At 46.6% G+C, this 26,917-nt stretch overlaps 1 protein-coding gene across 2 annotated transcripts; it reads left to right on the top strand.

Moving 5' to 3' along the window:
* Positions 1–966: 966 nt before the first annotated feature.
* Positions 967–25,284, top strand: EFHC1 (EF-hand domain containing 1). 2 transcript variants are annotated; one of them, XR_011031005.1, is made up of 11 exons: positions 967–1,184; positions 3,738–3,959; positions 5,329–5,616; positions 7,418–7,567; positions 9,045–9,237; positions 10,448–10,665; positions 11,497–11,637; positions 12,737–12,950; positions 15,614–15,761; positions 16,422–16,494; positions 25,159–25,284. XR_011031005.1 is itself a non-coding variant. In XM_068279000.1 (10 exons), exons 1-10 carry the CDS (start codon positions 1,122–1,124, stop codon positions 25,187–25,189), a joined length of 1,668 nt encoding a protein of 555 aa, XP_068135101.1. In that variant the 5' UTR covers positions 967–1,121; the 3' UTR covers positions 25,190–25,284. The 2 variants fall into 2 exon arrangements, 1 of the variants encoding a protein (XP_068135101.1); XM_068279000.1 differs by lacking the exon at positions 16,422–16,494.
* The last annotated feature ends 1,633 nt before the right edge of the window (positions 25,285–26,917 follow it).

Below are 26,917 nucleotides of genomic sequence, written 5' to 3' on the forward strand. Positions count from 1 at the left end.
AGTTATCTGACTTGCAGTCACTGCTATATATCCCCTTTTCTTATTTCTTTCTGCTTCAAACACAATTAGGAATGACAGCTGAATGAATTGTGCGCCCCCTCCTACACTGCGCCCTGAGGCTGGAGCCTCTCCAGCCTATGCCTCGGCCCGGCCCTGGCTGTTGCTGTTGCTGTTGCAGTTGCTGTTGAAATTTGATTTTTATGCTGACAATCCCGCTTTAATATAGAGCCCCAAAACCAAGCAAGGACAGCTGCAGTGTCAGAGAGGTGTAATCAGAGTACGGAAACAGTTTGTTAAGGATTACCACTATGCAATGCACATATAAAGGTGTTCATATCAGCATCCTATATAATAATTTCCCTGTGTCCCTGCATCCCCTATCCCTGTGTCTGTGCATTTTTGCTACTGCGCATGTGTAGCACGCGAGCAGACGTTGGGATGCAGGAGGACGGGGTCAGAGGTTGGGCGGCCATTGGTGCGCGCGGCTGGGGGGCCTGGGCGGGCGCGCGGGCGCCAAGGGGGTCGCGTCACAGCCCTAGCGCCCATTTTTTAACGGGCGTGCTAAATACCTAGTAGCATCAATAAACAGCTAATAAGATGGATGAAGGAGGGTCCCAAGGGCCCCGATGCGGTCACAGTCTCTGCAACCCCTATTGCTACGCCCCTGTACGCCACTGTATTTATGTTTCCTAAAAAAATCCATGTTACATGTATATAGCTGTTGTATAAGCATACAGGATTCTGACGAAAGCTTACTTTTTTTTTATATTTTTAATTTAGCAAATAAATGGTATCATCCTGATTCAAAACTTCTTGTTGGTAGTATGTTGCCAGAATACATAATACCTTGAAGGGAATCCAGCAGTGAAACTGAGTGCAGTGGTGAGGAGGAGGAGGAGTTTAGCTGGGTGCATTACATTGTAACACTATCAGCTTGTCTGTCAGCACTAGGGGTGTGGCCAGTCAGTCTGTTTACAGCTGCCATGGAGACCAGAGCCTTGCATGCATGCTGCCTGGAGACACAGCAAGCTGAGCTGCACTGACACACAGTGGTGTATAGCGGAGATACTGAGATACACAAGAGGGGGTACCTGCCACAGAGGGGGGTACCTGCTACAGCCATGTCCTCCCATCCTGTCCATGGACTGCCCTTCCTGCCAGGGAACACCTACAGAGACCCAACGGTGAGTGACTCTGCCCATTAACGGTACAATATTCAGCGAAGAATCGCACGAGTGGATCAGATAAATGCGGAAAAGAAATGTCGTAAAACATTGATTATTTCACCACTGACTAACCAATCCGTACGTCCTATCGCAACATTTTTCCCAATCGACTAAATGTTCTTCGAAAGATCGCCATGAAGGTGCCCATTAACAGTACAATTTTTTATTGCGAAAAATCGCCCAAGCGGTCAGATAGATGTGAACAGATTGGCATAAAATTGTATTGATTGACTACAATTTACAACAATCGATATTGATTGACTACAATTGTATTGATTGACTACAATTTACAACAATCGATAAAACTTTTTTTATAATCGGTTGTGATAGAAAGGAAATACAGATTGGTTTGTTGATGGTGAAATAATCGATGAATTATGATATTTTTTTTCAGCATTTATCTGATCGCTCGGGCGAATCTTCCCTGAAAATTGTACCGTTAGTGGGCACTCATTTTTTCACGGAAAATCACAATCGGCATTAAAAACGCACTAATGTTTCAAATGTTTCTTTTTAAACTGAGCATGTTTTCTCTATTTACACTGCGCAATTGCATTTGCGATGTCCTACAGAAAAAAAAAAGACGAAATTGCAAATGATTGCCATGTTAATCGAGTTGCCCTTGTGATCAGCGAAACGGATTGATGAGGCCAATGGAAAGGGGCCCTTATGTCATTAGAGCACTGCATTAGTTGGAACAGAAACAGAAAAATGCTTGCGTTCTTCCTCAGTTGCTAATGTTAAAAACAGAGGTAATGCGTGGTGTGCAAAAAAATTGCTGCAAGCCGACAGTAACATTTGCATTGGATGCAATCATTCTAGCTCATTGATTAACTGCTTCTCGTTTCAGGATGTCGATTCTGCGTCCTAATTGGTGCTGCTGTAGGTTTTAGGACGTTAAGGCTACTTGCACACCAAGACGTTGCGTTAGGTGCTACGTTAAGGTCGCATAACGTGCACCTAACACAACGTATGGTGCTGCAAGAGCCGACGGTAGAGTGAGCCGCGTTAGGCGGCTCGATTTCTATAAGGTCTCCCAGAGTGGCGCTGATTGGCCGGCGGGACCACGTGATGCGGAGCGAGACACTCCGCATCACGTGGTCCCGCCGGCCAATCAGCGGCCGCCAGTGCAGTGAATATTAAGTAGCCATGTGCGCGGCTACTGTAGCTGGCTCTCCCCGCCTCCTCTCCGCCCCCCACTGCGCATGTGCAAACAGTCTAACGCGGCTATAGCCGCTCTAATGCCGTAGCATGCTGCACTTTCCAGGAGAACGTGCAGCGTTACATGTAACGCAACGTGGGCAGTGTGAACAGCCCACTTGTGTTACATTGCTGTGCGTTGGGGGAGCGTTACAGGCGCACTAACGTGCGCCTGTAACGTCTTAGTGTGTAAGCAGCCTAAATCTACGCCTCCATTAATAATAAGATTATGGGAATCCTAAAAAAAACCTGAGGTTTTAGCTTGCTTTCACTTTTGCAGGGAGCACTGAAATGGGTGTTTACTGTATGGGGAGAGCTGGCTACACAGAGGTACTGCAGTCTATTCACAGTTGCTGATAAGAACTAATTAGACCAGTGTTCCCCAACCCTGTCCTCAAAGCCCACCAAGGTGTTTTGTGAAAATCCAGAGAGGTAGATAATCAGCTCTCCTAAGACACTAATTACCTCACCTGCAAGCGTTCAGGTCCACCTCGTACACATGCATGACTAGAGGCAACCAATAATGACCACCAGGTGTGTGTACAGTAGCCTCTGACTACCGCTCCGCAAAATGATCCGCCCAGCAGATCAACTTGACCGAGTGATGGGCAACTTTTTTGTGCATGCCACTCCTCCCGCTAACCACGTGACATCATGTACACGCCGCTCTCTCGTCCCTCCGTGCCCCCGCATAGCAAACAGAACACATTGTCAGCTGCACAGCTGACACTTATCTGTACAGGCTGGCCCAGCAATCTCGCCAAGGGGATCAGGTCCCGATGCCCGATATCACTCAAAGCTTTAGGCATACCTCCAATAAATTAAAGTGTGCAGTGCGCTGATGTGGAGGTGGCAGGATAGTGTTGCATTGCCATGGTAACCCAACACATCCTGAACAGAGCTAGCCAATGAGATGGTAAGAAGGTAACAATTCCAAATCTAATGCAAATTTTATGCAAGCTTGGAATTGGGGCAGTCCAAAATTAGCAGGAAGCATACAAAACAGAACAATTAGCATCCTGTTGACTTTCTCTAATTCTGAATGGCAAAAGAAACATGGAACCAAGGAAGAAGCAGACTGGGCCTTCCCAATAAAGAGTCCCTGTTTGCCATAGTCCTGACTAAAGCAGCAGCAAAGAATGGGTTCATAGAGAGGCAATGTAGGCTGCTCCCTAGGGTGTCAAAGCTCCATGAAAGCCACAAGACGTCTCTCATTTTATTATTTCTGCCACTGTATGCCACTTTAAAACACACGACACGTCCATAACTGTAATGTATTATAACAAGTGTAATTTCTCATTCTTTCTTCAGAAATCAGCTTTCCACCGGACTCAGACGCTGACCTATCAGAATGGTTTTACCCGCCCAGTTCTCCCTACGGTGGGGATCGGGAGAGAACCAATCACAGCCAATCAGCTGTCGCAGGCCGAACTGGATGAACTGGCCAATAAAAGACCGACCCTGACCTATGGACAAGCAAAGCAAGCCCCGCCCTCTACCTTCATTCCTGCACATGTGGCCTTTGACAAGAAGGTAGACTTTGGTCAGAACATGATATAAAATGATTCTTCATACAGTATTATGTTTCCCCTGCCTGAAACTGGCATTTCTGAGAAATTCTGTATGTTAAAAACTTAATACTTTTAATTTTTTTCTTATTTGTTCTATAAATGTTTCCTGGTTTAGGCAACCTAGGCAGGTGCATTCCCAGGGAAACGTCCCCTTCCCCCCCTCCACCCTGCCTATTTCCTTCCCACTCTCTCTGTGTTACATATAGTTCTGTATACATCCCACTGCTACATAGGAATTAATGGTTGTAGCCAATCATAGACTATCGGCCGCTATACCTAGCAATTGTTTGGGTAGGTGGTTAGTTTTAGGCATTTATGGGGGGCAGGGGGGGGGGGCAGGCATAAGGTGGGGGGGGGTTTCTTGTTAGGCACTTGGAGGGGAGGTAATGGCTAGGCGTTAGGTGGGGGGATGGGCTCTTGTTGGGTACTTATGAGCGGGGGGGGGGGGGGGTAAATTAGGCATTAGGTAGGAGGGATTTCTTGTTAGGCACATGGGGGGGTTAGGGATAGGCATTCATTTGGGGTTCTTGGGCACTTAGAGGGGGGTTAGCATTAGAGATTAGGTGAGTTCTTGTTAGGCACTTATGAGGGGGGGTAAGGTTAGGCACCTGCGGGGAGGTTAGGGTTAGGCATTAGGTGGGAGGGATTTCTTGTTAGGCAGAATTTCATTTTCAAAATGACCCTTGCCTCCTCCCCAACCCCACGATCCCTGATGCTCGACGCTGCGTAATATGTTGGTGCTTTATAAATACAATAAATAAATCTTTTACTCGTCGTCAGGGCTGGTTCTAGATTTTTTTGCTGCCAGATGCAAACCTGTGAGGATGCGCCCCCCCAAATTTGGAATGGCCACACAGCACCTGACAATTTACTCTGCTTCATTTAATGTCCTCACATGACATGCTGCAGCTCAACACAATAGCACACTGGCTGGCTGTGAGTCTGTGACAAACAAACTGCTCACCTTCAGCCACTCCATTCCTCCTCAGGAGGATACACACAGTACAAAAATGCTGCCCCTGAAATCTCTGCACCTGATGCAAATGCTTCACCTTGCTACATGAGAGAACCGGCCCTGTGTGTCGTGCATGCACGGAAGCATATTGTTAGCAATATGCTTCTGTGCACGTGTTCGCTTTAGCCACAGGAAGTGAGCATCACTTCCTGCTTGATCAGCTGCCAGATGGGGATTACCACGTACTAATGCGGTAATCCCCGAAGGCCTGTTGTTGGGGATGCGGCCCCCGGGCTGCACCGCACCGCCAATCTTCAGAACCATCATCAGATGATGACTGAGCCATTGGTAGTAGCCCCTATGTTTTTCTTTGCAGGTATTGAAGTTTGAGGCCTACTTCCAAGAGGCTGTTCCCATCTCCCAGAATGAAGACCACAGAGTCCGCAAAGTGTTTATCTACTACTACTTGGAAGATGACAGCATGTCGGTGGTGGAGCCCCCAGTGGAGAACTCGGGAATACCTCAGGGAACCTTCATCAAACGCCAGAGACACCCGAAGAATGACAACGGAGACCCGTACCACTGGAAGGACCTCAACACGGGCATCAACATCACGTTGTATGGAAGAACCTTCCGTATAGTCAGCTGTGATCAGTTCACACAGGTGGGTCAACCAGGAGACCATAACCATAGCAGGCCTGGGTTTGCAGAATGGCTATGTAGGCCTCAATTACTGCATAAAAAGTGGATATTTACCTGCCATAAACCCTTTATCCTTGATAAAATAGTATAATAATAGAGACATTCATCCACTTCCTGTCAGGGCAGGAAGTGAGGTAAGTTATTCCAGATGGACACAAAGGCGTCAATTCACCAATCGTTACCTCATGAGGTAAAGCAGAAAGCAGCTGATTTTACCAAGCATTTTGTGAAATGGCAATTCACTAAAGCTGTTACCGCATGGAAAACTGATTCACAAATTCACAAAGATTACAGTAAAAAAAGTGAAATATTCAGTAAGTCCAGCCTGGAGCTGTCAGCAACTAACAGCCATTCAGAAGGTTCTAAAAGGGAGGAAACAGAGCAGAGAAAAGATGAAAACGAATTTAACTATTCAGGAAAGTAAGAAAGTTAATAATAAAAACATATTCCCTAATCTCTCAATATTATAATATAGTAATTAAAAATGGTTAGTAAAGATTTTGAGCTGATACAAATTTTATGTTGATTTTATGCAGATTGGATTTGCTCTATACTTGTCAGTATAATAATGAAGAAAAAGAAAGCTGTAGATACTAAATGAAATACTGCATGGGGTAAAAGTCTTAGGGCTCGTTTCCACTATTGCGGTGCAGAATCGCCTGGATTCCACCGCTGATGAAATAGCATGTGTAGCATGCGTTTTTTGCCGCGAGTTCGCATGCGAATTCGCATAGGTGAGGGTACATGCGAATGCAACCATGTCACTGCTTGTTAGAAGTTACATTGGTACCTGTGCGAATTCGCATGAAATTTCGCATGAAAATTCGCATACCATAGCCGCATGCGAATTCCCTATTAAATACATTAGCGGCGATTCGCATGCATTCCACTCGCAGGCGAATTCGTTGGCTCTTTTGTGCGTTTTTTTAACGCTGAAAGAAAAACGCACCTCAACAACGCTACAGTGGAAACAGGCCCATCCACTTGCATTACATGTGCGAATCCGCATGCGTTGGACGCATGCGGATTCGCGATAGTGGAAACGAGCCCTTAGTGAATTGTCATGCAATTTATTGGTAAATTACCACCAAACTTTTGCTGGGGGAAACAATGGAAGCCTATGAGAATGGGCATTGTCTGTTCTGGCTAGTCTGGTCACCGAGTGCGTTTTGCCAACAACTGTCTTTCCACCACTGCCGCTCAGTCCACTGCATAGGGGAAGTGCCGGTATGCAGATCAGTGCCCCGGAAACAGCGTTGGGCTCTGCATTGGATTGCGACAGACCAATGGGAATCCTCTCTTCACTGGGAGGATTCTCATTGGTTCACTGAGTGGTGGACTCATGTTAACCCTCCCTGTTGGATTCCCACTGGTCTGTTGCAATCCAAATGGGGGCTCCATATTCAGTACTTCTGCCAGGGTTCCATCCTCTATACCAGCACTTCCAGGGGCATAACTACAGGGGAGAGACCTCTGCAACCACGGGGTGGGGTGAGGATCGGGGGGGGGGGGGGCAGAGCTGTTATGGGTGTGAAGCTCACGATGTCCACTTGTTTTTATACCCCTTGTGAGATGGGCCCCCAAGCTGTGATGGTCATCAGGGGTAGGCAAGGGAAATGGTGTGAACACCGGGGAGGTATCAACGACACCTCAAGCTGGGCGGATACGCTGTGAGCATGCCGTTGTGTATCCAGTGCAGTGTGATCCGAGCGTTATGGACCTGCTTTACTCTGCATGCATCACCCTCTCTTTCTATCCCGCAGGATTTCCTAGAAAGTGAAGGCATTGAGCTGAACCCAGCAGAAGGTATTCCGAGCGATGTGTACACCGAGCTGCGCAGAGAGCCTAACCGCACCTTCTCCACCCCGTCTAACTTCGACAAACTCAAACAGTTCCTGACCATGGACCGCAAGGTAGTCATTAACAACATCTATATGGAAAGGGAACTTGTCATTAGTGATGATTGTAATAAGCTAATTACAACTATGCAAAATTTCATGGAAATTTTCACAATTACACCCATATGTAATTGCGATTGGTTGAGTTGATTTCTTGCAATCATTCGCAATTTTGTGTAATTTTCACATAATTTTCATGTAATTTCGTGCCGACTAAAGTGGTGAATAGCACCCCATACCTGCTATTGCCATACCTGCTACTGACACCAAAATTGCTACATATGTTAAAGGGACACACTTAAAGGGAAGGTCCAAGCCAAAAAAAAAAAATGAGTTTCCACTTACCTGGGGCCTCTACCAGCCCCATTGCAGCCATCCTGTGCCCTCGTAGTCACTCACTGCTGCTCCAGTCCCCCGCTGGCAGCTTGCCGACTCGGAGGTCAGCGGGAGCATTGGTACATTTTTACGCATTCCCGCTAGTGCAGGAACATTAACACATACATTATTACGTGTTACTTAGGAAGGCAAGCATAAAAATGACTTACCTGGCCTCTACCAGCCCCATCAGCCATCCTGTCCTCGTAGTCCCTGCACTAGCGGGAATGCGTATGTACCATCGGCGCCGACCTCCGAGGTCGGCAAGCTGCCAGCGGGGGACTGGAGCAGCAGTGAGTGACTACGAGGGCACAGGATGGCTGCATGGGGCTGGTAGAAGCCCCAGGTAAGTGAAACTCATTTTTTTTAAGTTGGCTTAAGTGACCCTTTAAGGAGAATAGTGGGCACAAGTAAAAAAAATAAACTATTTTTCAAAAAGACCTTGCAGTTTTTGAGAAATTTGATTTTAAAAATGCAAAGGAAAAATGCTTTTTAAACTCAATTTTGCATTTTTAAAATCAAGGTCTTTTTGAAATTTTTTTTTTTTTTACTTGTAGCCATTATTCTCCTTAATATACTGTATGTTGCAATTTTGGTGGCAATGGCATGTATGGGGGGCTTTGCTATTAATCGGTACAGTAGGCATAAAATTATGCAAAAATGATGTGAAATTACGAATGATTACAATTACAGACGAAATGAATTAGGATTTTCCCCCAGAAATTTTGCATTACGATTTTGCATTTTAATAGCAACTTTTCGATGCAAAATTAGGGATTATCACTATGTGTTTTTTGTTTTTTTTAAATATTCATATTGCGCCAACCTACACTGATCAGCCACGTTACAGCCAAAGATAAAGCTGGCACGTCCTAAATGTATATTTATTCATTCATAAAAACAGTCCAAAAAAGCCAAAGTTTCAGGACCACACAGGGTCTCTTTCTCAAGGAAAAGTTGACCAATCTAATGCACTTCCTGCTGGCACCAATCCCAAGCTGCATACATTTTGCACTAAGTTTGCATGCACGCCAGCCACTGGCCCTCTGTCATGTGACTTCAGAGAGCGCAGGAGGAGCAGCAGCACGGTGACCACTTTGTCTGTTTGCCTTGATAGGTTCTGCGGTTCTTCTCACTGTGGGACGATTCAGACAGCATGTTCGGAGAGACACGGCCGGTCATCATACATTATTACCTGGTGGACGACACTGTGGAAGTCAGAGAGGTCCATGAGAGAAACGATGGCAGAGATCCCTTCCCTGTGCTGATGAAGAGGCAGCGACTACCAAAATCCATCAAAGACCTAAAAGGTGAGAAAATTCCTCCCAAAACATATTAGAAGAATAGACAGTGATGTAGAAATAAGGGATGGTAGTCAGTTGAGTTGTCCAGAGGTACCGCCTCTGACTTTGAAGCATGAGGTCATGAGTTATTATTATTTATTGTATTTATAAAGCGCAGATATATTATGCAGTGCTGCACAATAGATAAATGGGATAACATACAAGATAGGGCATGCAAGCAACTCACAACAAAACAAGATCATGCAAACATCTTTGATAGCATTAGTTCAGTGTCTTTGTTCGCTAGAACAGTCTCTATTTTGGGAGTTTTGAATCAGGATGATACAAATTATTGGCTAATAAGAAAAAAGGGATGCTAGTCAGCTGAGCTGGCCAGAGGTACTGCCTCTGACTGCGAAGCATGAGGTCACGGATTGAACTGGATAGGTAGTCTGCGGGCTTCAGGTGTATACCACATATATATTGGTGAGTCGTGGACAGTGGCAAGAGGTACACCACACCTCCAAAAGTAATCTCATACAGGTCAAAAGAATCCACTCCGGGCTCAACCCTTGATCTGGGACATTATATCTCCAGGCGGTTTTTATTTCTCATACAGCATATATGCTTTCAGTGTAAATTAAATAGAAAGGGCTGCAAATGGAGATCAAAGCAAAGAAGAGAGTAGCTGCTGTCCAAGGCAACTGTATCCGAAAGAGAGGAGCTGCTATACATGTTCACTGGATACCAGGAACTGTTTAATGGTGGGAGGGGAGTCCACTAGACACCAAGGAAGCTTTATTTGAGAGTAAGGGGGGAATCCCTAGATCACCAGGGAAGCTCTATGAGGGAGGAGGGGAGCACTAGACTCCAGGGAAGTGTATAGGGAAGGAAAGGGGGGGGGGTCACTAGACACCAGGGAACTGTTTATGGGTGTGAGGGAGGTCCACTAGACACCAGAGAACTGTATAGGGGGTGCGCTGCATGCAAAATTGGGGCGTGGTTCAAGGTGATGCAGGGGTGGGTCTTGGTGTGCCTTTTTTCCTGGCTCCAAAGGTTGGGTGGTATACTAGGGACAAACTGGGCCCTAACTTGCTCTTGGACACTATAGCAGCCACAATGGCTATTGCTTCCCACTATCTATATAATCCCTCAGTGCTCTATTGTGCCACTTACAATATAAATATCAGCTGACTCACTCTCCTTATATTAATGATATCTCCTCTCCCCTGCTCAGACACCTTCCCTAACTGCGTCCTGGAGATCTCTGACAAGGAGGTGACGGAGTGGTACACCCCGCGAGACTTCAATGTGGGCAGCCACGTCACCATCCTGGGGCGTAAGTTCTTCCTGTATGACTGCGATACTTACACGCGGGAATTCTACCAGGCGAATCTGGGGGTGGAGCCAGCCCCCGTCGACGTGGAGAAGAAAACGGAGGAAGAAGTCAAACAGGTGGAATAATTTGGTCAATTTCAAAGCTGCATATAATTTGCCATAAATAGCAAGACTGAACTAGCAGGCCGGCATGTATGTGTTGGAATCCTCATGCCCACTACTCTCCCGTTCCCCTGTAAAAGTAAGTGTCCCAAGTTAGCCAGCTCGTGCACAACTGCACAAAGGCTCTGGCGGCACACGCCCTTCACCGTGCTCCCATGGCCGGGAGCGCTCTGGGTATACACACTACATAATGACCAATACTGAAAATGGGCACCAAGCTCCCGGCCTTGATCAAAGACGAGCGCTGCCAGGTCAGTGCTTCCGCAGTAGTGCACAACCTAGACCTGGCTTAGAACACTTACGGAGGCTTTTACAAGGGAATAGAGGAGTATAAGGAGTTTGCCTCAGTTATCCTTTAACCCTTTAGCAGCAGACAATTTATGTAGAGGCTCGCAAGTGCTCCAGGCCAATTTATTTTATTTCTTCTTTGCTACATTTCCTTGCTTCTAATTAGTACTGCTGTAATGTGTCTTTACAGCCACTCGTCACTAGGTGGCAGTGTGAGACAATAATAGAGGACTTTTGCTTTCAATTTCTAAATTTTCTGCTAGTAGAGAGATCAAAGCATTCTAAGAATTTACAGCACAATGAGTTCTGCCGCCTAAGGTCAAAAGGTCACTTATCTGAAATGAGAAAACTCTATTGAAGCTGCTATTTGAGTTAAAGATTGAGATACATTTTTAAATGTAAACATTACTGATTTTCGTGTAAGTCATTTGTTGTGCTCTCATAGGAAATGGAGTAAATAAACTGACTTCAGTTCCTCTTTATCCTCCACATCACCAGGAGATTCCTCCCTATAACGGCTTCGGCTTGCTAGAAGACTCCCTTCAGAACTGTCTGACTCTGATCCCCAAACCGCCAAAGAAAGACGTGATCAAAATGCTGGAGAACGACCACAAAGTGCTGAGATACGCTGCCGCTCTGGTAAGGAGGAAGCCCTATCTGTAGATTTCAGCTCGCATTTACATTATACTGTAAGTTGTAGGCAGCAATACTTACCTAAGGAGAGGGAAGGCTCCGGGTCGTATAGAGCCTTCCGTCTCCTCTCTCGGCGCCCTCTATCCTGTGCTGGCTTCCCCCCGTTTCAATCCCCCGCGGGAAGGGTATTTGGAAGTCTTCGGGAGCCGTGTCCTCCCAAAGACGTGCAGCTCCATACTGCACAGGCGTGAGCGTGCAAGAGAGCATGCTTGCGCAGGCGCAGTACAGGGTCGCACTTCTTCAGGAGCACACGGGCTCCCTGAAGACCTCTGAAGCTTCCTTTGGCCAGTATTTGACTAAATTAGTCAAATACTGCTACCGGGCAAGCCAGCACTGGAAGGAGGGGACCAGGAGAGGAGCTGGAAGGCTCTATAGGACCCAAAGCCTTACATCTCCTTGGGTAAGTATCTGTCTCATTTTTTTAAATGCGGTTCCCATTCACTTTAATTGAACTGGAGTTTAGGGTTGAGAGATTGGCACTGCATGTTTCGCCACAAGTGAACTTCCATATATCGATTTGCAAGACTGATTCGCTGCTTCTGATCATGTGCTAAACACAGGTAGGGTTGGTACTGCCAATGAGCAAAGGGGGCAATTGCCCCAGGGCCCAACGGCTCCAGGGGCCCCCACACTACCGGACCCCTCAGGTGGCCTCACCCGATTTCTCCCTGTGGCCCCACATGTTCAGTAGTTCAGCTGCCTTGAAATATCTCACCTGTCTAGGTGGCTGCTCAGTCCCGATATCCGTCTTTAGCCACGCCGCCTGCCTCTTCTCCATGCTAGATGGAGAAGATGCAGGCAACCGGGCTGAAGACTACCAAATGGTGGCAACGGGTAACAGTCAGAGGAGGCCACCTGGGGGCGCAGGGGCACTGGGAGCTGACTTTCATGGGGCGGGTCCCCAAGTTACTTTTGCCCCAGGGCCCCTGCGTGGCCTAGGGGATTCTTCAGACACTCCAATGTGTGGCTGAGAAGCTACAGTAGGTTATGAGTGGTGGCATCTTCTCATCCAAGTGACAGATGTCCCCCAATTTCTTGTTCTCAGGACTCTATGAACCCCGAAGATAAAGGAAGGCGATTCATCCTGTCTTACTTCCTCTCCGATGATATGATCAGCATCTTTGAGCCTCAGGTCCGGAATTCAGGAATTATTGGAGGAAAGTTCCTAGAGAGGAGCAGAGTCCCTAAACCAGGCTCCTCCATTGATGATCCCAGCTACTATGGACCAGAAGACTTCCACATCGGTGCTGTAGTCGAAGGTTTGTCCCTCACCTTTTCAGCAACAAATGAATGTATAAGATTTTTTCTTGTGGATCTCCATCTCAAACCTAGCCTAAATTCCCATGAAGATCACCATACTCTCCTACGAGGGTCTTCAACTCTGGGAGGGTCAGGTTACCACACCCATCGAGGGGACAGCTACAAACCTCCTGGCCGCTGAGCAAATTATGGTGTATCAGCACCAGTTCCTCCCACAACCCATTACATTCCAGAAACCCCAACGCTCATCAAAGAGGGTTAACCACTCAAAAATGAGGTTTTTCTTTAAAAACCTCATTAACATTATTGCCCCTCTTAAATCGCCACATCCCCACGGCTGAAAACACCCTAAATCACCTCTAACTTGCCTGGCAAATCCTTTATGCGCGTCAATTAGCGCGTATCTCCGCCTCTCCCCTGCCCCTCTCAGTGAAGAAAGACTGAGAGGGGCGGGGAAGAAGCGGCGATCCGCGCTGATTGACGCACATAAAGGCAGAGCTGTAGCCAAATGCTCTGCCTCTATGCAGAAGGAGCCCGCGATGTACCCCAGAGAGTTTGGGGTGATTTAGGGTGTTTTCAGCCGTGCGGATGCGGCGTTTTAAGAGAGGCAATAATGTTAATGAGGTTTTTAAAGTAAAAACCTAATTTTTGGGAGACTTCAGAGTCTCTTTAAGTACTAGCGGTCTCTGCCCCCTTAAGGACCAGAGACCGCTGGTACAAGAAACGGTGGAATAACGACGAATACCAACAAATCGCTACACATACCCGCCGCAATCCCCATCACCGTCAGGAACCTGGGCCACCCCCTCTGCCATCTCTTTGACAGCAAAGTTCCTGTGAGCCGGTCAGGAGCCTCTTTCATTGACTCCTGACCCTGCCTATCAATGTAAGCCAATGGGAGCTGCTTACGTTGATAGACAGGGTCAGGAGCCAATGAAATTGGCTCCTGACCCGCTCACAGGGCTCTGCCATCATAGAGACGGCAGAGCGAGTGAGCTGTGGCGGGTAGAAAGTGGCGTGATCATCCTGAGTGACGAAAGCGTCGAGAACGTGCGGTGTATTGAAATCATATACACTGGCAGCCAGATAGCCATCAAAACAGGGGTTAGATGTCAATCAGCATGGTGCTAAAGTAGTTAGAGGCTTGGGAGGGGGTACCCTACGTCATTTTGTTATTTCCCACACTCTGAACAATTTTTTTTTATTGGTCTAAAAAATAGGTAAAGTGGTCAGGGATCATTATACAGCCATGCTGGGGCTGTGAAATGATCCCTGTGGCGAAACGGGCATTGAAATTTCGTTATAAATTAACATTACTCGAAGTACTCAGAATTGCCGACTCGTAATCAAAATTTACAGTACTTATTAGTACAATTTCGTGCAAACTCTTAATCGACATTCATAAATACTAGAGGTGTCGCTAGGGCCTTTGATCCGGTACACCGGCCTGGAACCTGTTGCCATGATGCCCCGGATTGATTGATTGGCAGGAGGGGGCACTGGGAGGGGGGTGGGCAGTTAAAACTCGCCTCCAATCGCAGCCTCCAGCTTCTTCTGACTTCCTCCCTGGCGTCCGTCTCCTTGGTTACAGCGCCCCCTGTGATGTCATCACAGGGAGCGCTGTTACCAATGCAAACTACGCCGGAGAGGAAGTCGGAAGAAGCTGGAGGCTGCGATCGGAGGTGAGTTTTTAATTGCCCCCCCCCCCCCCCCGCCGATCTGCCTCCTTACTCCCGCCTCCTACATTGGGAGCAGCTACCTATCTCACCTATGCTGGGGGCAGCTACCTATCTAACCTACGCTGGAGGAACATACCTATCTAACCTATACTCGAGGCACCTACCTATCTAAAGCCAAGCAAAGCCCCAGGGCCCCAGCCCAGCAAAGCAACCCCCCCCCCCCCCCAGCCTAGCAAAGCCTCCTGGTCCCAGCCCAGCAAAGCAGAGCCCTCAGCAAAGCAAACCCCCCCAAGTCTAGCAAAGCCTCCTGGTCCCAGCCCAGCAAAGCATACAGCCAAGCAAAGCCTAGTAAAGCCCCCAGCCCAGCAAAGCCCCCCAAAATGCCCCCAGCAAATTACCCAGCCCAGCAAGTCACCTAGCAAAGCCAGGCCGGCCAACATCACCACCAGCCAAGCTGGCACAGCATCACCATCAGCCAAGCCAGCACAGCATAACCACCAGCCAGGCAGCCCAGCATAACCGCCAGCCGAGTACAGGAGTACATCGCACAGGCCAGCCTGCCGAAGACAAGAGAGAAGCCAGGTGAGGGGCTTATATATGTGAAATACTGCCTATTGAATATATTTAAGTTACGCCACTGCTATGTTCATGTACATTTGGCCCCACCTATGACCACTCCCACTTTATGCAGCATGACCACACCCATTTTTCGCCGCACACTCATTCCCTCTTGGTGCCCAGGCATGCCCCGGATCTCCCAGGAACCTAGAAACGCCCCTGGTAATTACGCCCCGTTACAAATGCCGATTACGAAGTCGATAATTACGACTACTCACAATTCTAGTAATCACTTCCGATATAGGTCCTTGTAATTCTCCCTCCCATGTTGTGTTTTACTTCTTGTCAATACACACATTTTGAAAGCAGAAATGGATGCATTTCCGTCCTGGTTCACCCTGCGTATTTCCCACTCTGCTTCTCAGTTTTCAGCCACAGATTCATCATCACAGATGCCGACGAGTATGTATTGAACTTCATCAAGGCCAACAGCCACCAGTTTCCCAGCAAAGTGCTGGATTCTCTGGAACGTCACTTACATAATTTACCACAAGAGGGAGCCGGAGCACTGAGGTGAGCACACTATCTGCTCATATCTGTACATACTGTACTGTATAATATGTATCAAGGCAGAAAGAGAGAGAACAACATTATGCATTCATACACTTTTCCTGCAGCACTTCACAGATGACATCAAACAATGCATGTCACCAACTGTCCCACAAAAACCTCACAATTTAATCCTACCATTGACCTAGTAGTCTAATGTTCTCATATTATTATTATTATTATGTATTTATATGTATTATGTATTTATACAGCACTGACATCTTCTGCAGCACTTTACAGAGCACATAATCATGTCACTGACTGTCCTCAGAGGAGCTCACAATCTAATCCCTACCATAGTCATATTGTAATGTCCTACCATATTATTATGTATTTATATAGCACAGACATCTTCTGAAGCACTTTACATAGTGCACAGTCATGTCAAGGACTGTCCTCAGAGGAGCTCACAATTAGTCATAGTCTAATGTATCTACCATATTATTATTGTGTGTTTATATAGTGCTGACATGTTCTGCAGCACTTTACAGAGTACATAGTTATGTCACTGACTGTCCTCAGAGGAGCTCACAGTCTAATCCCTGCTATATGCATAGTCTTATGTTGTACCATATTATTATATATTTATATAGCACTGACATGACTTTTGATTGGCTTTTGTAGGCTCCACCCACTTTTCTGAATATTAATCCCAGTCACCAACTGTGCAATGTTAGAGAACTCCGCCATTAACAGTGTAAGAATAGCAGCAGTTTACATTTTACCAGTGAAATGTGTATTTGCCTCCGCCCACTGATGACCTGGCGTGGCCCGGGTATGTATTTGGCGGGTGTTGGCTGCACCCACTTTTTCTAACACACAATAATAACTCAATTACTCAATGACCAAGTTTGTTAGCTTTGCGGTCTTTGGCATCAATAATTTGCACTGAAATGAAACAAATCTGATTGGCTGTTTGTGGCTCCACCCCTTTGCATAATTTGAACCCCAGTCTCCCAATGACCAACTGTACCAAGTTTGAGGCTTGTGTCATTAACAGTGCAAGAATGGCAGCAATGAAATATTCCCCTTAAAAATAATAAAAATAGGTGAATTTTGATTGGCTTTTATAGGCTCCATCCATTTTCTGAATATTATTCCCAGTCACCCAGTGACCAAGGCCTCGATTCATCATTGTCTTTGAGATAACTTTTTCCAGTTTGTTAAATTACCGAATTCGAAGTTTATCAATTTCTAATTGTATTCATCAAGGTTTTTCCGCATTCGGTGTGAATTCGATAAGATATCTATAACAATTCGGTAACCATTCGGTAACGTGTCGATATTTCCATTTTACAGCAGTAATTTAACACAAGGCCATAAGATTCCCATGGAATTGTGGGTAAAAGGCAGTCCTTTGAACACTACGTAGCAACATTCTGAATAGGGCTTAACACCTGGACCAGGATTCTGTAAGTGGTTTGGGACAATCCCACAATTTCGCCAGCTGTGGCTTGATAGGAGCCTTTTCTAAAAAAAAATATAGTGCAGCTAGCAAATTAGTTAACCCTGGCACTGCCTGTGTTCTCTTACAAGATGATTCAAGAGAAATGCAGATGTCCTGTTATAGCAAATAAATCTATTCTCTTGCAAATTGATATGGTTCTAGATCTTATTCTTGCCCTTCTGCACCTTTGAATCACTCACAGCTGATACATAACCACTTCAAATGGCTCCATCTTCTCTGTCAGCAATGATCTGACAGGAATAACGACAGAGCAGTGAAGGAGATAACTAATCCTAAATGTAACGCTAAACCACGCCAACTTTCATTTTCATGAATTCCTCTTTCTTCCGTTTTAACGCATCACTAACGAATGATTACCGAATTATTAACGAATGCTCGCTAACAGCTGTAGATAAATTTGATGAATCCTGAAATCAACTTAAAGAGACTCCGTAACAAAAATTGCATCCTGTTTTTTATCATCCTACAAGTTCCAAAAGCTATTCTAATGTGTTCTGGCTTACTGCAGCATGTTCTACTATCACCATCTCTGTAATAAATCAACTTATCTCTCTCTTGTCAGACTTGTCAGCCTGTGTCTGGAAGGCTGCCAAGTTCTTCAGTGTTGTGGTTCTGTGATGCATCTCCCCCCTCCAGGTCCCTCTCTGCACACTGCCTGTGTGTTATTTAGATTAGAGCAGCTTCTCTCTGCTCTATTATCTTTTACAAGCTGGATAAATCCTCCTCTGAGCTGGCTGGGCTTTCACATACTGAGGAATTACATACAGGCAGAGCTGTCTGCACTCTGCAGGAAGAAACAGCCTGACACTTCAGTGGAAGATAGCTGCAGGGTGAAAGAAACACACAAATGATCTCTTGAGATTCAAAAGGAAGGGTGTATACAGCCTGCTTGTGTATGAATGTATTTTCTATGTGTGGACATACTGTACATCAATCTACTTCCTGTTTTGGTGGCCATTTTGTTTGTTTATAAACAAACTTTTTTAAACTGTTTTTAACCACTTTTAATGTGGCGAGGAGTGGCGAAATTGTGACAGAGGGTAATAGAAGATGTCCCCTAACGCACTGGTATGTTTACTTTTGTGCGATTTTAACAATACAGATTCTCTTTAACGAATTCGGTATTTTACCGAACTGCCGTTAACCAATTCGATAAGCCTTGATGAATCGAAGCCCAAATGTGCAAAGTTTGAGAACCCTGCCATTAACAGTGTAAGAATGGCTGCAGTTTACATTTTCCCAGGGAAATTTGTATTTGTCTCCACCCACTTTTTGGTTATGGGGATAAAAGTATCCTATATGTTATTCCAGGTAATGTACTATGTGTGTGCCAAATTTCATTCAAATCCGTTCAGCCATTGTTGTGTGATCGAGTAACAAACATCCGAACTTTCCTATTTACAATATTAGTAGGATTTCCTTCCCTTCTCTTTAGCGAAGTATCTATTTTTGCACTCGAGTTCCGGCTCGGATACACTAAGCTCAGTTTCGGATGGTTTGGGGTCACCGCGACATTGCTGGATCCCTTGCAGTAATGATAGGTTGCTCCGTGTCAATGAGGCCACATGGGAAGTGACAATATCCTACTTCTCTGCCTGGAATTTCAGTGCACAATTTTTGTTTTTAGGAACAGAGAGGCTCTTAGTTTTGAGTGAGGGATATTTGCAGGGACAGGAGGCGGCTGCGCCCAGGAGGAGGGTGCGTCAGTGTGGGGCTCCCCGGCCTCCTTCCCACACCTCCACCATTCCCCAGTTCCTAGCACAGGCTGGAGAGGATCCAGGCTTGCTGAGCGCTGCAGAGCAGACGTGGCCTGAGAATGTCATCATTCCTGAGCTGTGAGTCACAGGAAGGCCCTGAACACACAGCTCTGTCTACACAGAGACCTGGCTTCCCACTGCAAACACTGGACCACATTCATCTGTGAGGAGAATCTGCCCTCCCACTGCTAGGGTTACTGCCTTCTGCCCAAAACTGGCCCCAGACTGCAGAGGGTACACTAAATTGTCAGCTCCTCTGTAGGATACAGTAATGGGACTTCTTCTATGTCCTCTATAAAGTGTAATGTGCAGCATACAGTAATATAGACTAGGGTCACCCAGAAAGTAACAAGCGCTTGCTTTTATCTGCCATGCAATTTATTCTTGTCATCAGTTACCCTACCTCTTCTCTCCCTGAGCTACTTGTCACATGACTGCAGAATGCCATTGACAATTTGTTCAATAGCATTAATATGAAGCCCCCCCCCCCCCCCCCTTCATCAGTTTCTCTTACCCAGAAAGCAACAGCCGTTTGCTTTTATCTGTCATACAAGGTATTCTTACATGTCGGGTTAACCCCTTCTCTCCCTGCACCACTGCTTGTCACATGACTGCAGAACACCAGTAACTGTTTGTTCAGCAGCAGTAATATGATGCCCCTCCCCCTCCATCAGTTCCTCCTACCCAGAAAGTAACAACAGAATGCTTTTATCTGCCATGCAAGGGCAATCTTTCTGTAATTTAAATTGCATCTGTCCGGTTAATCTCTTCTCTCCCTGCATAACTTTTTGATGATCGCAGAACGCCAGTAACTGTTTATTGTTGTGTTCCAAAGGTAGTAGAGATAATACTTAGTCTCCCAGAATGCTCTGGGAGGGGAGTTCCGCATAGCTTAACAACTTGGGTTACTCATCATTGGAAGGGTGAGATGACATACCAATACAGTATACAGCAATATCTGCAGTACATACAGGGGATTGCAAAAGTATTCGGCCCCCTTGAAGTTTTCCACATTTTGTCACATTACTGCCACAAACATGAATCAATATTATTGGAATTCCACGTGAAAGACCAATACAAATTGGTGTACACGTGAGAAGGGGAACGAAACTCATACATGATTCCAAACATTTTCTACAAATAAATAGCTGCAAAGTGTGGTGTGCGTAATTATTCGGCCCCCTGAGTCAATACTTTGTAGAACGACCTTTTGCTGCAATTACAGCTGCCAGTCTTTTAGGGTATGTTTCTACCATCTTTGCACATCCAGAGACTGAAATCCTTGCCTATTCTTCTTTGCAAAACCGCTCCAGCTCAGTCAGATTAGATGGACAGCGTTTGTGAACAGCAGTTTTCAGATCTTGCCACAGATTCTCGATTGGATTTAGATCTGGACTTTGACTGGGCCATTTTAACACATGAATATGTTTTGTTTTAAACCATTCCATTGTTGCCCTGGCTTTCTGTTTAGGGTCGTTGTCCTGCTGGAAGGTGAATCTCCGCCCCTGTCTCAAGTCTTTTACAGACTCCAAGAGGTTTTCTTCCAAGATTGCCCTGTATATGGCTGCATCCATCTTCCTATCAACTCTGACCAGCTTCCCTGTCCCTGCTGAAGAAAAGCACCCCCAGAGCATGATGCTGCCACCACCATATTTGACAGTGGTAGAGTGACCAGACGTCCCGGAATGCCCGGGACGCGTCCCGGATTCGGGGTCCGCTGTCCCAGGCTGCATGAGGTCCCGGGAAACGTCCCGCTTTCAGCAGCGGGACGTCTCGGCCTCGGGACTCTGGCCACTCTATCCTCATGAACTGGCAGCGGCGTCTATAGACACCGTGCCAGTTCATTGCCCGCAGCCCCGCTCCAGCCTCTTTAGTCTTCCGGTGTTCCGACACCGGCAGGCGAGCAGGGCTACGGCAAGATGGCTGCCGGAGCCCTGTACTGGAGACTATTTGTGTCTCCAGTACAGGGCTTCGGGCGCCATCTTGCCGTAGCCCTGTCAGCGCGGGAGACGAGCAGGAGGAAGGTGGTTCAGGGAGCAGCGCGCCAGAGGCCGGAGACTTCTGCCAGGTGAGTAAATGCTTTCTTTTCCAGGTGAAATTTGCTCCCATTACGTTTCTTTTCTGGTGAAATGCTTGCCCGCATTGCGTTTCTTTTCTGGTAAAAAGTTTGCCCGCATTGCGTTTCTTTTCTGGTGAAATGTTTGCCCGCATTGCGTTAATTTTCTGGTGAAATGTTTGCCCGCATTGCATTTATTTTGTACTGACATGTTGCCCGCATTGCGTTTATTTTGTGCTGACATGTTGCCCATTGCGTTTATTTTCTGGTGCCCGGGGTAACAGTTACTGCATTTATTATTTAATGGTCATAGATGGCTATGTTTGCTGCTTTGTGGTTACGGTATACTATTAGCATCACACAGTTTCTGCACACCCATGATGCAAAGTCTCGTTTGTCCACATCATGGCGTAAACACTGCTTTCTTATGCCTCGCTGTTACATCATTACGTTAGCTCCGCACATACAATGTCATGGCCACGCCCATTTTTCGCTGTGCGCGTCGCAGCCCCCCCCCCCCCCCCAGTCTTCGTCGCTGTGCGCTCCTCAGTCCTCCCCACTTTTCACCGCGGCGCGCTGCATGCGCCACCCCCACCCCCCCCCCTCCCTCGTCCCAGGTTGGACCCACAAAAATCTGGTCACTCTAGACAGTGGGGATGGTGTGTTCAGAGAGATGTGCAGTGTTCATTTTCCATCACACATAGGGCCTGATTCACAAAGCGGTGCTAACAGTTAGCACCCTGGTGAAAAGCCCTTTATCACGCCTAAACTCTGTTTAGGCATGATAAGTTTAGGTGTGATAAGTTTAGGCATGATAAGTTTAGGTGTGATAAGTTTTTAGGCGTGATAAGTTTAAGCACCAACTGGGTTAGCACCGCAGTGCACAGCTGATCAAAAGTTTTGCGTTAGCAAAGTCTGGTGCACTTTGCATAGAGTTTAATGGCGCTGCTTTGCGTGTGGGACTTTGCATGCGATCTAAACTTATCTAAACTTATCATGCCTAAACTTATCATGCCTAAACTTATCATGTCTAAACTTATCATGCCTAAACTGAGTTTAGGCATGATAAAAATGGTTATCATGCCTAAAGTCTCTAACTGGGTTAGCACCGCTTTGTGAATCGAGCCCATAGCGTTTTGCATTTTGGCCAAAACGTTCCGATTTGGTCTCATCTGACCAGAGCACCTTCTTCAACATGTTTGCTGTGTCCCCCACATGGTTTGTGGCAAACTGCAAACGGGACTTTTTATGCTTTTCTGTTAGCTATGGCTTTCTTCTTGCCACTCTTCCATAAAGGCCAACTTTGTACAGTGCATGACTAATAGTTGTCCTATGGACAGATTCCCCCACCTGAGCTGTTTATCTCTGCAGCTCGTGCAGAGTAGAGATGTAGCGAACGGTTCGCCAGTGATCGGTTCCAGACGAACTTTGGTGGTTCGCGTTCGCCTGGAGCAGGCGAACTTTTGCGGAAGTTCGATTCGCCCCATAATGCACTATGAGGGTCAACTTTGACCCTCTGCATCACAGTCAGCGGGCACATTGTAGCCATTCAGGCTACAGTAAGCCATGGAGCCCCACCCCCCCTTATATAAGGCAGGCTCGCTGGCCATGACACTCACTCGTGTGCCTGCTGCAAATAGACAGACTAGGGACAGCTGCTGCAGATTTTTTCTCCTAGGGAAAGATTAGTTAGGCTCTTGGCTTGCTCCTGGCTGATTGTTATTGCTAAAATAGCACCCCTCAACAGCTCTATTGAGAGCTCTAATGTTTTCCTGATGTGTTTTTTTTTTGTGTGTGTGCTGCTCACTGACATTATACAGCCCTATCTGTTGCAGCTGGACCTTGGTAATTGTTATTACTGAGCCAGCCAGGCCCTGCCTAACTATCTATACTGGGACACCTACTTACCTACCTATACTAGGGGACCTACCTATGCCTACCTACCTATACTGGGACTCCTACCTATGCCTAGCTAACTACTGGGACACCTACATATGCCTACCTACCTATACTGGGTCTCCTACCTATGCCTAGCTAACTACTGGGACACCTACCTATGCCTACCTACCTATACTGGGTCTCCTACCTATGCCTAGCTAACTACTGAGGCACCTACCTATGTCTACCTACCTATACTGGGACTCCTACCTACCTATACTGGGACTCCTACCTATGCCTAGCTAACTACTGAGGCACCTACCTATGCCTACCCACCTATACTGGGACTCCTACCTATGCCTAGCTAACTACTGAGGCACCTACCTACCTATACTGGGACTCCTACCTATGCCTACCTACATACAAGAAGATAATAAGGTCGTTGCTTCATTGTGGACAGACCAAATTTGATCAGCTGGACAGTCACTTTTGTTCTATCATTGAGCTACCACAGCCCGGCGACCATATGGGCTGGAAAACTGCCACGGCCTGCACTCTGGCCATGTTGTGCACCAGTCCAGCACGGCCGTCACTACGCAAACAGCTGTTTGCGGTGTGTTACACAGTGAGTTTGGTGTGTCAGTGTGAAGCAGAAGCAGAACTCTAATTACACTCCCTGATTGATGTATACCCATGCAAGATGTTTGAAAGCACTTTAGGCCTGCAATTTAGCATTCAATGTGATTTCTGCCCTTAAAATGCTGCTTTGCGTCACATCCAGATTTTTCCCCGGGACTTTGGGCATGTATCCCACTCCGCCATGCCCCCCTCCAGGTGTTAGACCCCTTGAAACATGTTTTCCATCACTTTTCTGGCCAGCATAATTTTTTCTATTTTTCAAAGTTCGCCTACCCATTGAAGTCTATTGCGGTTCGCGAAATTTTACGCGAACCGAACCTTCCGCAGAAGTTCACAAACAGGGTTTGCGAACCGAAAAATCGGAGGTTCGCGACATCTCTACTAGTCACCATGGGCCTCTTGACTGCATTTCTGATCAGCGCTCTCCTTGTTTGGCCTGTGAGTTTAGGTGGACGGCCTTGTCTTGGTAGGTTTACAGTTGTGCCATACTCCTTCCATTTCTGAATGATCACTTGAACAGTGCTCCGTGGGATGTTCAAGGCTTTGGAAATCTTTTTGTAGCCTAAGCCTGCTTTAAATTTCTCAATAACTTTATCCCTGACCTGTCTGGTGTGTTCTTTGGACTGCACGGTGTTGTTGCTCCCAATATTCTCTTAGACAACCTCTAAAGCTGTCACAGAGCAGCTGTATTTGTACTGACATTAGATTACACACAGGTGCACTCTATTTAGTCATTAGCACTCATCAGGCAATGTCTATAGGCAACTGACTGCACTCAGACCAAAGGGGGCTGAATAATTACGCACATCCCACTTTGCAGTTATTTATTTGTAAAAAAAATGTTTGGAATCATGTATGATTTTCGTTCCACTTCTCACGTGTACACCACCTTGTATTGGTCTTTCATGTGGAATTCCAATAAACTTGATTCATGTTTGTGGCAGTAATGTGACAAAATGTGGAAAACTTCAAGGGGGCCAAATACTTTTGCCAGCCACTGTATAGGAAGTGTTTCTGATGCTAATTTGATCATTTACTACATTCTACTATATGCAACTAGAACCTCTTTCATACACGCAATCGATGTTTCTTATTTCAAGTTTGGGATTAGGGTTAATGATGATGGTATTGTTGCATTTGGTCCATTCCCAAGTTGCATAAATGAACTGAAAGGACAACTGTAGTGAGTGGGATATGGAGGCTGCCATATTTATTTCCTTTTAATCAATGCAGATTGCCTGGCTGTCCTGCTGATCCTCGTCCTCTAATACTTTTAGTCATAGACCCTGAACAAGTACACAGTTCAGATGTTTCTGACTGAAGCGTGACTAGATTTGCCAAAGGCTTGTTTCAGGTGTGTGATTCCGACACTAATGCAGCCAAAGAGATCAGCAGGACTGCCAGGGAACTAGCACTTTTTAAAAGGAAATAAATATAGCAGCCTCCACATACCTCTAACTACAGTTGTCCTTTAACCACAGCTAACGCCTCCTTGTTGTATAGCCGTAGTCTGCATAGACACACATCAGCCATGTCATGCTGACACTCTTGTTGTTTTTACAGCACATCTGACCTCCGAGAGACAACAGACTGACCGATCCCCTTCCAGCTGCGAGGGAGGAGAACTATTTATTTCATTGTGCTTTTTATCCATTGTCAAAAAGTCAATAAAAACAAACTCCAACCTTGCAGCGTTGTCCCCCACGTTGCTCATCCCTGTACAAGGTGCCACTTCCTGTCCAGATGCGACATTTCTCAGGTGACACAAGATATACACATATCAATAAAGCCTTCCATGAGGGCATGTTCATAGTTACATTGCATCTTGCAATTTTAAGCACCATTTAAATGTTTCAGAGGCTTCCCATATCGTCCTCGACTCACCCCTGCTGTTCTGGACACTCATGTTCCTGGTCATGCTCAGGGCCGGATAGCTGGAAACGCCACAAAGGCCCGGGCCTTAGGCAGCTGTAGCCCAAGGGGGCATCTGAGCATGAAAGCAGGGTTGCTGCATATGAAAGGATTGCTGAAAATAGGGAGCAAGACAAGAAAAATGGAAATTGATGCCCAAAGGAGCTGTTCAAGAATAAAAAGAAAGGGGCTGCTGTACATGGATGATACACATGGAAGAGGGGGCTGCACATGGAATGGGAGGGGGATGCTGTAAATGGATGATACACTTGGAAGAGGGTGCTGCAAATGGAATGGGAGGGGCTGCTGTACATGCATGATACACATGGAAGAGGTGGCTGCACATGGAATGGGAGGGGCTGCTGTACATGGATGATACACATGGAAGAGGGTGCTGCACATGGAATGGGAGGGGCTGCTGTACATGGATGATACACATGGAAGAGGTGGCTGCACATGGAATGGTAGGGGCTGCTGTACATGGATGATACACATGGAAGAGGTGGCTGCACATGGAATGGGAGGGGCTGCTGTACAAGGATGATACACATGGAAGAGGTGGCTGCACATGGAATGGGAGGAGGCTGCTGTACATGGATGATACACATGGAAGAGGTGGCTGCACATGGAATGGGAGGGGCTGCAGTACATGGATGATACACATGGAAGAGGGGGCTGTGCATGGGATGGGAAGGGCTGCAGTACATGGATGATACACATGGAAGAGGGGGCTGCACATGGAATGGGAGGAGGCTGCTGTACAGGGATGATACACATGGAAGAGGGGGCTGCACATGGGATGGGAGGGGGCTGCTGTACAGGGATGATACACATGGAAGAGGGAGCTGCACATGGCATGGGAGGGGCTGCTGTACATGGATGACACACATGGAAGAGGGGGCTGCGCATGGGATGGGAGGGGCTGCAGTACATGGATGATACACATGGAAGAGGGAGCTGCACATGGCATGGGAGGGGCTGCTGTACATGGATGACACACATGGAAGAGGGGGCTGCACATGGAATGGGAGGGGCTGCAGTACATGGATGACACACATGGAAGAGGGGGCTGCACATGGAATAGGAGGGGCACTGCAGCACATGAAAGGGTAGCCCCAACATACTTGGCCTAGGTGGGAACAAACTGATAGGTGTGTGTGGGGGGGAGCCCTGCCCCTCTCCCAGTATTATGAACAACTGGAAAGCAGAATAAAGCACAATATCACCTGGGTAGAGGAAAGAGTAAGAATTATTACATTTAGGCATGAGGGTTCCATATCAGAATGCTGTTCCAAATGACTCGGAACAGCACATACGTTTCGAGCACAGCAGACTGTATTGGGGTGGGGGGATAACTCACCCTTGACACCTCTGTGCTTCTCTCCACAATGCGTTCCAGCTCTTCATACTT

This window comes from Hyperolius riggenbachi, chromosome 4 (assembly GCF_040937935.1).
Source record: "Hyperolius riggenbachi isolate aHypRig1 chromosome 4, aHypRig1.pri, whole genome shotgun sequence".
Classification (NCBI taxonomy): Eukaryota; Metazoa; Chordata; class Amphibia; order Anura; family Hyperoliidae; genus Hyperolius; species Hyperolius riggenbachi.

What these genes read in the sequence shown, in the direction of transcription:
- EFHC1 (XM_068279000.1), top strand. Translation starts at nt 1,122, where the DNA reads ATGTCCTCCCATCCTGTCCATGGACTGCCCTTCCTGCCAGGGAACACC. An exon ending in ATGTGGCCTTTGACAAGAAG is followed by an intron (nt 3,960 to 5,328) that starts GTAGACTTTGGT and finishes TTTTCTTTGCAG; the next exon opens with GTATTGAAGTTTGAGGCCTA. An exon ending in TCCTGACCATGGACCGCAAG is followed by an intron (nt 7,568 to 9,044) that starts GTAGTCATTAAC and finishes TTGCCTTGATAG; the next exon opens with GTTCTGCGGTTCTTCTCACT.